Raw genomic sequence first — 13,535 nt, 5'->3', positions numbered from 1 at the left:
TAAAAAGAGGTAGAAGATAAAAAGGAACCATTATCTGTAAACTAGATTTCTGTATATTACAAGTTACCTATATATAATGAAGTATACTCTGAAAACTGCTATCTATATTAACCTCTTTAAATAACTGAAAAGAAAAATTAACCACCAGGAATATAAAGAGTAACATTTAAGAGTAAGTACGAGCAAAATTGGTAATTTTACCAAATCTAAGAAAGCATCATTCTGAAGTGCTCAGAACCTTCTAGTAGACTGTCACCATTAGCTTGAGAATAGAAACAATAAATATGTAATGTATCAATGTTCTGATTGTAGACAAATACTAATTTGATCACAGATTTCAGCTGAAAAAAATTTGCATAAGAAAGCAAAGAACAAGGTCTCATTAACTTTCTAGATGTTTGAATTCAAGGTAAAAGGTAAATGCCCAGATCCCCCATCCCATAACTAATGTTCATAGCAATAATTCAAAAACAAGATAAGATCTTAAAGTGTCTTCTTAAACAAAAGATAAGCAACATGCAGTTCAGTTTAACTGTCAGAATCCTGGAGATATCTGTACAATAATAATTTTTATTTGTTAACTGGATTACTTTTCCAATTATTCAGAAACTTGGAGACTGTTAATCCTCAAAACATTACCACTAGATAACATCATTTATTATTTAATCTAGTCCCATCCCATCTCTATGTACATGGTGACTGCATATTTTGGAAAATACACAAATGCAGTCCAAATTCATGCTAAGCCACCATTAAACATAGTCACACAACAATCTGTTCTGGTTTTGTCTTGCTTCTTATTATAGCTTTACTAATGATTATAAAATCCACTGGGTAGTTTCATTTCGGTTCATGCTAGAATGAGCAAACAAATGCTACCAGTTAGTTGCAAACTTGTATATATAAATATATAAGTAAATGTCTACTGGTTTTATCTTATTTGTATTCCTTATATCTCTTAAAAATATCAATTCTATTGTCCATGTCGGAAGAGAAAATTTTTTAAAGCTATGACAATCATTTTGAAGCCACTGTAGATGGTCTAGTATGGAATTTACACACTTAAATACATGTCTAATAGGAAACCAAATTCTTCTACAAGCAGTAAACCACTAAAGTGAGAAGAATTCAAGGAAGAATGCAGAATAAGGCTTACTTTCACTGCAGCAATAAGACGAATGTAGTCACTAAGTAGTTCTGAAAACATATAAAAGTCAGCAAAAGCTTGTTCTTGATGTAACTGGTCTATCTTCTCTTCAACCTCTGCAAGCTGAGACAAAGCTCTAGATAAAGCAGTATGATCCTCAGAATTACCTAACATGGCAGCACTTTTAGCAAAGGCAGCTGTGTTGGCTGAAAGTTCTGAAATAGAAAAGTATTCACTTTTAACTTTCACTAGTAAAGTTTTAAAATATTGCTTTGATTTTTTTTTTACATTCTCTCTAAATTTTATCTATTCATGAATTACTTAAATAATATTTTAAAACAACTAACAGAAAACAAGTCATTAAAATGCCTTGGGCATAAATGCCAACTGCCCGAAGCACTAATGAAAGTTAAGAACCATACAAATAGAAGCACAAAACAAATATTTTAAAGCAAAATTTCAAATATCAATTTTGAATCTCATATTCTAATCAAAATTACTAAGACATCTTAACTCATTAAATAGTAATTATGTTTAACAAAGAGTTAATCAAGTAAACAATTTTAATGCAAAATTTAAAACACATAAACTCAGGATTTTTCTACTTCTAAACTAGAAGTTAGATTAAAATAGAACAAAAAATATTAAAAGAACAAAGTTGAAACAAAATATTCTCTTAAACTATTATTTTCTAACTTTCTTAAACTATTATTTTTTTCTATAACTCCAGAATATTCATTTTTATAAAATTTAAATAAAATGTTTTAATTAATTCATGATTTTAAACATATATATAACAAGGCAAACGAACCTTTTCTGTGACAGACCAAGGCTTCAACACTGGCATGAAGTTTCCTAAGTTGCTGATCCAGATTTTCAAATTGCTGCTGCTTTTCTTCAAACCACTAAGAAAAAAATGAAAAATGGAGCTAATTTAGCCAGAACAAACCACTGTAAATTAGGTTACCAATAGTAAGTTACATTCCTTGTTTTAAAGCAACAAATTAACCACGTATAACCATGGTGGTCAACTGATGTGACTGAGAACTAAACTCAATAAGCAAATTAATATCCTATTTTCTACTTGTACAGCTTTAAAATGCAATTGTTGGGCTCATTAATTCATCTCATTATTCAAGTCGAAAAATCAGCTCTTACTGCATCCGATTCATTCATCTTGATTGTCATTTTGTTGACAGCGTCGGCAGCCTTGTTCACCATCCTCAATATTCCTGCTCCACTCAGAGCCTGTGTATTAACTGCTCTAGGCAGCTAGAATTGAATGACAAATAAGGGCAAACAAACCGGTTAAAAGCCTGGAGGTTTAACTGGGCACAAAAGGGACTGTTTCCTCCCCTCCCCCGCAGAAAAAAAGAATAGAAAAAAAAAGAGGTGTATTTTCTTCATTCTCATACATTTCAATAGTGAGATCTAATTTCTCAAATACACTACTTGTACATTCTCAAAGGAAAACTTAAAAAATAGACTTTTCATTTGTTTTTCTTCTGCACGTTTACATTTAGATTGAACAACAGTCTGTTTGTCAAAATATATTAAGAAATTTCCAAGCATCTTAACATTGGCCACCTGTTTGCTTTCAGAAATAGCTAGGAGAAATAAACTATTTATAAGGAAAAAAGAAAGTCCTGAGAAAAAAAATCTCTGTATACTCAGGACTGTGTGACTTTTTGAATTTTTTAAAAATTCTGGGATTCAAGTAAATTTTGTAAAGATCTCAAATGGTAACAATTAGAACTCTACACTGTTTAAGAGCCCCAAAATGTGCCAAACATCTTAAATATAAAGAGCAGCACGGTCACTATAATTTAAGCTCTTCAAGTCACATATTTGCATTTCAAAACCTTAATATGAACATGTAGACACACACACATTCAACTATCTCTAAAAGGAGTTCTAAATAAACTTATTTCACACGATGCCTAAGCAACAATTTACAGCACTCAGAGTTAGACTATGTAAGCCATTCTTTTAAACCTAGTTTTAAATTTTCAAGAAAGGGATTTAACCTATAATTATCTATGCAAAGAAGATATTTTGCTAGGTAATTAAAGCTAATTAAAGCATGGAAGCAAAAACAAAATCATTGCTTTATTCCATCTATTAAGCCAATTACTTACTGAGCATCTTTATTCTTATATAAATTATTACATTGAAAAATATAAATACTGAGAACATTTATATACAAAAATTTTAAGTAGAAATAATACCTCTGAACTTTCCAAGAACTGTCTTAAGTCAGGATCCTGTAGTAAAGTTGGATGCTTTACTGTTCTTTGGAGATACCTAGGTTTAAGAATAAAATTGCTTCTTTATCAGTAGAGCACCTTATTTTAAATCTTTTTCAACAAAATAAAAAGAATAAAAAAACAAGTAAAAAGATGTCTTCAATCTGCCTCTTATCCTATCAGGCTGCCTTTACTAATTTAGAATCTTATAGCAGTTTAATGATTAAAAAGATTTTTGTTCATCTTTTAAAAATTGGTATTTATGTAAAAAGAGACATGGCAAGGGATAAGGTTGGGAGTGGGGAAAGGTTAAATAATTTACCAAACTTCTCACTGCAAAGTATGAAAGGGTATATGAGTTTGTCAAATAATTTTATTTTTGGGTAGAGTTAATACGTTCCCAGTTATTACTTCTGAGTCCTAAGAAACATATCACTACATATATTTCAGTCAAGTATTTTTTATTAGTATTACATAATACAAAAATGGAGAACAGCCTACCAATTTTTTTCCTTTGATTTAAATGATCAAATCTGCTTTGGTCCTTATTTGACAAACTAAAAATTTTCTTTAATATTTTTAAGGTTTTGCAATTTTTGATAAATGTCTTGCTTATATGACACCACATACCACATAAAATAAAAATGAAATGAGAAACACCATTATTAAATCATTATTAGCCCAACTTTAGTCATTTTCTTTACTAGAAAAGCCCACATTTTCCTGCCATCCATAATAAATTAACACCTGCATAAAAGGAAAAAGGTCCATTATCGAAAATTTTTGATTATCTAATCCCATATTTTAAAACATTGCTCTTTCCCAGATTGAAGATTACATGAAGTAATTATTTCAATAAAATTTTACCTACAGTCAATATACCTTCATTTTAGTTCTGCAGAATTAATGTAATCAGTAATTGCTTCTACCTTTTTACAAGATTATAAAATATTCCTGAAATAAAGTTTCTGGAAAAAAAAAAAAGTGATAACCTTCTCTAGAATCAAATTCCAAACAATGGTTAAAATGACTATTTTATTACTTTTTTTTGTACTTTTAAATAAAATACTTACCATATTAAACTTCATTTTAAGTCATTAGCCCACAAAAGAAGTCATTATAACAGAAACAGAACATTTAAAAGATAATGTGCAATATGATCCACATTATGGTTTAAAATAACATTTATGCCTATGTTATCAAGTCAAAAAAGAGATGCAGTGGGAACACTAATCCAGTAAATTTAAGAAATACTGGTATATTTCCTCAGAGAGTTTACTTAAAATTTTAATACTGAAGTTCTCTAGTACTTTAGTAAGTTATTTAGTTGTTTATACTCCCTACTTCTTAAAGCATTTTGCATAAATTGTTCATCTGAGTGCACACAACAGCTTGTAAATTAGCAAGCACCCAGACATTTGTGAAATGAACAAGAAGACAAAACAACTAGTATTAGCTCTTTAAAAATATTCCAGTATTTCAAACCTAAATAGAAATACCTAACACTACTCATATTCTAAAATAGCTTTCCAAAGTGAGTTTGTATTACATATTCCTCTTTAAGATGCATAATGAACGCATATTAGGTGCTATGAGAAGTCCTGCAAGAAATAAATCTACTTTAACTTTGTTAAATCCTAAAGATTTAACAAAGATTTCCTCTTTTCACCCTACCACATTACCAGTATTCTGAGAAATCAACTTCAGAAAATGATATTCTAGAAAAAGACAGTAAAACTTTTCCTCTTACGGGTTACATGGAAATAAAGAGCAACCAACCATTAAAAACAAAAGTATTAAGCTTACATAACGTTAAAATTAAGAACAGAAACATAAAATGGGTTTTAAAATGATATTGGTAAATATACACAGTTCAGAATTAAGGTGAGACAGGGTTATAGATATATAAAAGGCTACAAAACAAAAAAAGAATGTAGGAGAAACATAAAAAGAGGTATTTGGAAGAAACACTGAAGGAAGACAGAAATGAAAGACACAATGAAATTAATAAAAAAGTATCAGACTCAAGAGCTGGTCAGTAGTTGTTTTTCAGATTTGCTCCAAGAAAAGGTTACTGATAAATTTAGAAGAGTCACTTAGGGCCTTAAAGTTCCTATATACTTAACAAAAACAAAATAAAACAAAACAAAGCAGTTATACAAAATGCTTGATACAAAGTTAAAAATATGTCCTTGCTTGAAACTCAAACACGCATGCTAATAATAAGAGAATAAAAAAAGGCAAAAAGTGCCTGGCTCTTTGATGACAGACAGCTGTTCATTCAACAAATATTTACTGAGCATTTACTACATGTTAGTTATTGTTCTGAGTACTCAGAATGTATAGGGGAACAAAAGAAAACAAGATCCCTTCCCTGGTAAAGCTGGTACTTCAGTAAGAGAAGACAGACAATAAACTATAAATGTAATAAACATATAAGTTGTGTAGTATGTGACAAGGTGGCAAATGCTGTGGAAAAAAGAACATTAAATAAGATCAAGTGTATAAGGTGTGGCAATTTAAATAGGTCTGAATGAAGCCAATGATGAGAACAGCTTTCATTGGAAAGGTGATATTTGAATATTTAAACATGAAAGAGGTAAGGGAATTAGTCATGCAGATACCTGGGAACTTAAGCTTCCTAGGCAGTGGAAGTGGCTAGTGAAAAAACCCTGGGATCTCTGAGGGGCAGCAAACAGGTCAGTGTCGTCTAAAGCACAGTGATCAAGGAGGATGAGATGGTAAAAGAATGAGGAGTGTGTGTCACGTAATGTACAGAGTGAGTATTACATATAAGATTTTGTAGGCCATTATACAGACTCTGGATTTTACTGAGTGAAATGGGAGGGTGTTGATACAATCCGATTTACGTTTTAAAAGGATGACTCTGGCTGCTCTATTAAAAAAGAGTAGAGGTGCAAGGATGGAACAAGAGCCTACTGCAGTTAATTCAGGCATTTGGACTTGTAAAGGACTGGAAAGAAATGGCCGTATTCCAGATATTAGAATGAAGCAATAAGATTTCCTGGTGAATTAGATAATCCTAAACATCTGCCTACCTCCAAACTTCCTGAAATGAAAGAGTGGATTAATCAATCTACACTAACTGTTTAGGTCTTTCCAGTAAGTTTTTAGGTGTCTGGAATGAACACATTCCTGATACACTTATATCTTAGATAAAGAAGGATGAATTGTAATAATTATGTATGGTGTCAAATGGGTACTAGATTCATCAGGATGATAACTTTGTTAAGTTAAATAAATGTCTAATCATTATGTTGTATACTTGAAACTAATATAATATTGTATGCCAATAGTAACTGAAAATAAAAATTATCAAAAAAAATTTTTTTAAATGAATTGAAGTTAAATTACTTTCCCAAGGTTAGAATGTGCAGTGGAGTGCAACCTTCAACAGAGAAAGGATTCTAAATCTACACTCCACATTGTGCTACTCTATATTTTTCAGTTTATATTTGCAGAAGTGTATCCTTACCTATAAAATAAACTCAATATGCTCTTAAAGATGTGAAACACTCTCAAAAAAAAAAAAATCAAGCGAGCAATCTTAAAGATACTCTTATAATTAGTTTCTGTTTATTTACAAATGTGGCACAAGGAAGTTCTTGAGTTCTTAACCCTCCCTTTCTCTTCCTATAATTTAATACCAGATGTTAATCCTTTCTTTCAAGATAGTCATCTGGATTCTCTAAGTTGAACAACATCACAGTATATACAAAGAGAAGTACTTCCCAGACCCAGCAGATTCAATGAGGTTGGGTATTCCACATATATGCCTGTTCTAACGTTGAATTTTGAGAAATGCCACAAAAAATCACTTTAGAAAAATCATTCCAATTCCTTTGTTTCTATACCTTTAAGCCTGTATTTTCTTTAGTCATCTTTTCTAATGTAAAATGAACTTTTCCCTCAGTAGTACACTGTTTCTTTTTTTTCACTACTGCAAATTCCACTAAAAGAGTATTACCAAGTAACATTTATCAGTAAGAAACTGTCTGCACATATAAACTAGGTTAGGTTTCAAATTTCCTTAAAACTCTCCTCAATGTTTCATACTGTATGAAGGTTTGGTAAGTACTATGCAGTCCATTCAAGTTACAAGAAAGGTGAATGTAGAATCAAATTATATGTGCTTGGTACAATAAATCTTCATTAAGTTCCTTATCAAGCATGCCATCCAAAATATTTCAAATTTACTCATAGAAAAATAGGACTTGAAAGGTTTCTCAAAGGGTCATGGTTACACTTTCAGGAAGGACTAAGAGAAATCAAGGTAGAGCATTATCTACTTGTATTCTTTAAAATATTTAGTCTATGATCTCTTTTTACTAGAGAATCACTCCTAATGCCTAACCTAAACTTCTCGATGCAATTTAAATCCTTTTCCTGATTCTCACAGACAGAATCTCATCTTTTAAGTCTCCTGTAATATAAGATTCAAACTGCATATCCTTTAGCTTTTCTTATTGCAAACTATTCAAACCTGACTTTACTTTGGCTTTTTCTTAAAATTAAAAAAATGTGCTACTAAAACCCAGAATTAAGTTGCCTAAAAACAGTTTAAAAAAATAATTTGGAAGAAAATAATAATAATTTGGACCCTGGAGATATATACTAGTTAAATCTGTCTTACCCACCCCGACCACTGATTTTAAGCCAAAACAGAAAATAAAACAAAGAACAAATTCAATTAAACAAAATTCAATGAAAATTTTAAAAATTGTGAAATCAGAACCTGTTTTTACTTTAGGTAATTACCAATTTATGTTCTAAAAGTTGGGTTTTAAGAGTTTCAAATTGTGTTTTCACATTTCCAGCAAAGCTAGGAAGAATAAATGTTAAGATCTTGGGAGGGGGAATCTTCCCATCCATTCCACTTTCAGTCAGCTACAATGAAGACAAGTAAAAGCTATAGGAAATGTGTTGAGTCAAGTACTCTGAAGGAAGGTAGAGTATTATCTATCAGCCTTTAAATATACAGTCGACTCAAGCAATCACTAATAACTTTTATATACTCAAGTCAAAATCAATTATAAAAAATTAGAGGAGACACAAACCTAACTTTTCATTGTATTTCATAATGTTCTCACCCTGTAATAATTCAAAGGAAAAATTAATATAGATGAACTTATAATTACCAAATTATTCAACACAGGACATGTGAATTTAAGTTCCTAAGAACCTAAATAATACTAAAGAGGCATTATTTTTATCCAAATGTTTTCATCAACCCTTTTCTCCCTGTCACAAGATCCTTGTTTTCTTTGTACAAGTCTGGCAGTTTCTTACTTCTCTTGCTGTATTACAGATATGACATAATAATTCTATCTTCAACTAATTCATGCCTATATATTCCTGCTTCTATACAATGATACAAAAACAGGTGTTTTGATAGACTATTAATGAGGATTAATAAAAGCAGAACAAGCATACAGTACTGTGTTGTTTAAAGAGGCAATTTTTTTATAAAAGTTTAAAATACTCTTTAAAAGTCATCAAATGGTATTTTGAAAAAAATTAATCATCAAAATATAGTTGTGCCATACAATGGAATTAGACTTATATTACTGAAGTAAAAACATGAGAGTAATAAAGAGGTCTAGAATTACCTTTCAAGAGCTGCTCTCCGTTTTTCTACAAATTCAGTAGATGACGAATCTTCTTTACCCACTTTGACCTTGGTCATGCCTTTGAAAAAATTGAATGAGACTCATGATATTATATAAGTATGAAAGTCTTTTACAATTATTACTGCCTTATTTAAAATATACCTTAAATTTGAACTTGACAAAAAGCTCCTAAATTTATAACTAGTATCATTCTTTTAAGAAATTAAAACTCATGATATATTAATACCTCTACTTGGAAAGTACTTGTAAATAAAGCAGAGGGTGAGCTGTGTCTATAGTTTTCTGACCTATAACTTTCGGATTCCCTACCTGTTATATATTATACTCCCAGTATATTAAAATGTGTTTGCATTTCAATGGAATTCAAATTAATAAATTAAAGCTCAATTAATATTTTCATTTCTTATGAACAATAATTAAGGTTCTTTACTTTGGGGACTAGAAAAATAAAAATGTGTAATACATGAATTTGCTAAATACTTTCTCTGTTGCAGATTTTAAGAATATGTTATTTATCACAGCTCATTTTATAACAGTTGAAATAACAAGCTCTTTCATAGAAACATTTAGAACTCTTTAAATTTAAAAAATAAAAATCATGTTAGTAGTTTCTGTATTGGCGATTTCAAGTTTAACACTAATATATCAGATCATAGATTTTCCTTTTTCTGTACTTTTTCTTTTCAAAAATCGATTCTGGAAAAATAAAGTACTAACACATGTTATGACATGGTTGAACTTTGAAAATATTATGCTAAGTGAAAAAAACTTGTCACAAAGGAACATATTTTATGAGTTCCTTTATATGAAATGTCCAGAATAGGCAAATTTATAAAGAAAGAAAGAAAATTTGTGATTGCCTATGACTGGGAGGATGGGAAAATTAGAGGATGATTGCTAAAGAGTAATAAAAATATTCTAAAATGAATTGTGGCGATGTATACACAACCCTGAATATACTAAAAGCCACTGAATTAAGACTTTAAATGGATGAATCATATAGCATGTGAATTATAACTCAATAAAGTCAATGAAAATAGATTATGTAAAACCATGTAATTCTTTTCAGGTTGGTATAGCTGGGGAATAAACATATATTACCTATGAAGTTCTGTTTACCTTAATTCCTCTGATATACAATAGTTTGAAAAAGAAAAAAACACATAAAATTACTTACCCTGAATAGACTACAAGATGGGAGATGTTAATTATTTCACATATTCACATATTCACACACAGAATATATGAAATTTCTTTGCTTTTTTCCCTTCAAGAATCTTTTGATCACGCTATTTCCTAAAGGTAACCATTATGGGCCATAATGGCAAATTAAAAAAAAAAAAAAATCTGACTAACCAGGCACCTCTTACAACTTTCTAACTTCTTTGCCGCTTTTTTCTAAAATCTTAAATGAAATAGTGTTTTTAAGTCAACTAAGGTTCTATAAAAGTGGTAACAGTTAAGTGCAAATGAAGACTCCTCCTTTTCCTTCAGTGGAAGTTACAGCTTCTCAGCAAAGAAAAGAAATTACAACTCTTATTCCACCACCTCATTGTAACTGTTATTTGAAAACCACTGGGTATGTAATTAAAAGGGCCTCCCATAAATTTTTCTTAGACAATGTAATCATTTTTGCATTAAAAATTGATGGATAATATGACTGCTTCTCTACTTGGTTGGCTGCCAGGAAGCTCACAGATAGATCAATTTGTTACTCATCTTTAATAACTGTTTAGACTTTATGCACACATTTTGAGAAAACTGTGTAACTTGGCTTCATCTTATTATTTGACTATCATTTTCCCCCCTAATTTATCTTTTTTTTTTTTTTTTAACTGCATTATACATAGTTGCCTCAAAGCCTTTATGGAAGGATTTTTAAAAACTGAAAGGTTTTCTATTTTGGGTAAAAATTAAAGCAAACAAACGTATTGGAAAAAATCATACCAAAATCAGAAGCAGAATAGAATAGTGGTTAAGAGTACAATCTTTGGAGTAAGATGATCTGCATTCAGAGCTCAGCTTTGCCTTAGTAGCTGTATGACATGGTACATGTTACAAAACCTTGATAAACTTTAGCTTCCTTACCTTTATTAAATAAGGGCAAGGATAAGTTAACCTCCTAAAGTCACTGTGAGAGGATTAAATGAGAATGCAGATCAATTATTTAGCATGGTGCCTTAGCTCAGTAAGCACTCAATTAATGTTAATTATTCCTATAATTTAACTGATAGTCTTACAATTTAATGGGCTAAACTGGCCATGTACATGAATAATATGAACAGAACTGTCACTGTCTCCTAGTATCCTTTGAAGACTGTCAGAATTACTATCATGGTAATATGATACAGTTTCTTAGTTTTACTTTGAATTTTGATGGGGTATTATATTGCAATCATTCGTGGAAGAGTGAAGATCACTGAGGCAAAATATTAGTTTGAAACACAACGAACTTGAGCATGAAAATTTAGTTTTCAGATCTTTTCTTTTTGATAAGGGTTTAAAGACTAAACTAGTATATCTAGCCACCGAAATGAGAAATAATTTTTTGTTCTCTTTTGTTGTATAAAAATAGTTGTACAACTCAAAGAAAAAAATATTAATAAATAATTTATTAAAAATGAAACTTAAGTTCCCTACATAGATAGCAGGATGCCAAAAAATATCACTACAATAGCTTACTGAAGAAATAAGATTACTACCCAGATCAGCAATTCTTAAAGTATGGTCAGAATATCTGGAAGGTTTCAGAGACTCTTTTTGGGAGGAAGAGGGTGGTACAGAAAAGTCTACTTTAATAATAATATTAAGCTATTATTTGTCTTTTTTACTCTCATTCTTTCATGAGAGCTCAGTAAAGTTTTACAGAAGGTTAACAGATTGAGTGAAGAAGCAGATATGAGAATATAGGTATATCTTAGTAGCCAGAAATTAAAGAAATTTACAAAAATGTAGAAAAAAGCAAGCTAGTTTTAATTTTTTCTTACGAAAATTATTTTTCACACAATTTTGTGAACAAAACTAATCAGTTTACTGTTCTTTTAAATGAATTAATAAATAAAATTTTAAAACATTCTCATATAATAAATATCAACAGATATAGCTCATAAAGGTAAAAGCTCTTTAGGTTTCTCGATAAATCTGAAGAATATGAGAGTCTTGAGACCAAGAAGCTAAAGAACTGTACAACTAGATATTTGAATTAAAAAAAGAGAAATAATATAACAAGTCTGTTCAACTGTGTCAGTTTTAAAAATCATAAAAGTTACCAATAAAACTGCTCTTCAAACTAAATGTTTGGAAAAAGTAAAATAATAATTTAAAGACCAGCAATTTATTTAAAATATTTTTTAGAATAATCTTATGTATAAATATAAAGGTAAATTAAATAAAAATCTATGACTGAAAAGATAGGAACAAAATATCAAATTTTAAGAGATGACAGATTATCTTATAATGGTGAGACTATAGAAGTTCTCTTCTTTTGCAATTTCCTGTATATGCTTAACTAAGCTTTTGTTACTTGTAATGTAGAAATGTTTTTAAACATTAAATTGAAGTATGAAATAAACTGGGTTTAAATAGCTCCTATGTGAGTGATGTTAGAGCAAATATTCTTTTTGGACAACGTATAGCACAGAGCCAAACACTTCCATCCCTCAGAAAACATTATAAATATGTTAATAATATTAAATACCTTCTAAGTGTTACTCAGTAATATGGTACTCTAATGAGCCTAAAAGGTTAGTTTTCAATTGGTTTCAACTTGGCAAATTCTGATTCAATATTTAAGAAAATCTAAATCATAGATGGTTTTAACAGAAACTTAAGAGGACAGAAAATGCTTATTTTACCCTATCTTTGATTCATCTCATTGTAGTATACAAATCACAATCCTCAGGTGTTAGAAAAACTACTAGCTTATGACAGTCTTCAGTTGATGAGTGACTGTCATAAATGGAATATTTAAATTCAGTATCTCTGGACATTATGAGACAGTCATGACAGTGAATGATCATGAATCCACAAATCTACACAGTTAACACCGAACTAGTAACGGTAACAAAAGTTAATTTTTTTTGATTCATACTTACCTACTATACTCTTTTCAGGAGCTGGTGGTACAATATAACCGACATGTAAATACTTGCTTGCTAACTTGCTATGCAAACCGAGAAAGTCACTAAATCTTCTTTTAACTGAAAATTCACTCTTACTGAACATAGAAAGAGAAGTCTACAAGTGAAGAAGAAATATTTCAAATTTTGAATACTAAGCCATTATTCAGAAGTTAATGTCATATATAATTGTGAACATATATATATATATACACACACACATACATACATACATATACTATTCTACTTTGAAAAAGAATGCAAAGTAGCTAACTAATATGGTATACAGATCTCTAACAAACTGAAGAAAATCTAAATCATAGATGTTTTCTACAGAAACTTAAGAGGACAGAAAATGTTTTACCCTGTCTTT

The 13,535-nt window shown here is 30.1% G+C and overlaps 1 protein-coding gene across 1 annotated transcript in view; it reads right to left on the bottom strand.

Moving 5' to 3' along the window:
- The window catches only part of SNX2 (sorting nexin 2), a 54,307-nt gene that overhangs the window by 7,632 nt on the left and 33,140 nt on the right, over positions 1-13,535 (bottom strand). Inside the window, exons 6-11 of the mRNA XM_039848550.1 lie at positions 13,139-13,280; positions 9,024-9,102; positions 3,376-3,451; positions 2,306-2,419; positions 1,959-2,052; positions 1,157-1,362 (exon numbers count right to left, since the gene is read on the bottom strand). Coding sequence (XP_039704484.1) covers positions 1,157-1,362; positions 1,959-2,052; positions 2,306-2,419; positions 3,376-3,451; positions 9,024-9,102; positions 13,139-13,280 — 711 coding nt within the window. The remainder of the gene's footprint in view (positions 1-1,156; positions 1,363-1,958; positions 2,053-2,305; positions 2,420-3,375; positions 3,452-9,023; positions 9,103-13,138; positions 13,281-13,535) is intronic.

The sequence above is a fragment of the Pteropus medius genome, unplaced genomic scaffold (genome assembly GCF_902729225.1).
Source record: "Pteropus medius unplaced genomic scaffold, Ma_sr-lr_union100, whole genome shotgun sequence".
NCBI classification, from domain to species: Eukaryota; Metazoa; Chordata; class Mammalia; order Chiroptera; family Pteropodidae; genus Pteropus; species Pteropus medius.
The sequence above is the reverse complement of the archived record's forward strand: the minus strand, read 5'-3'. Positions and strand labels throughout refer to the sequence as shown.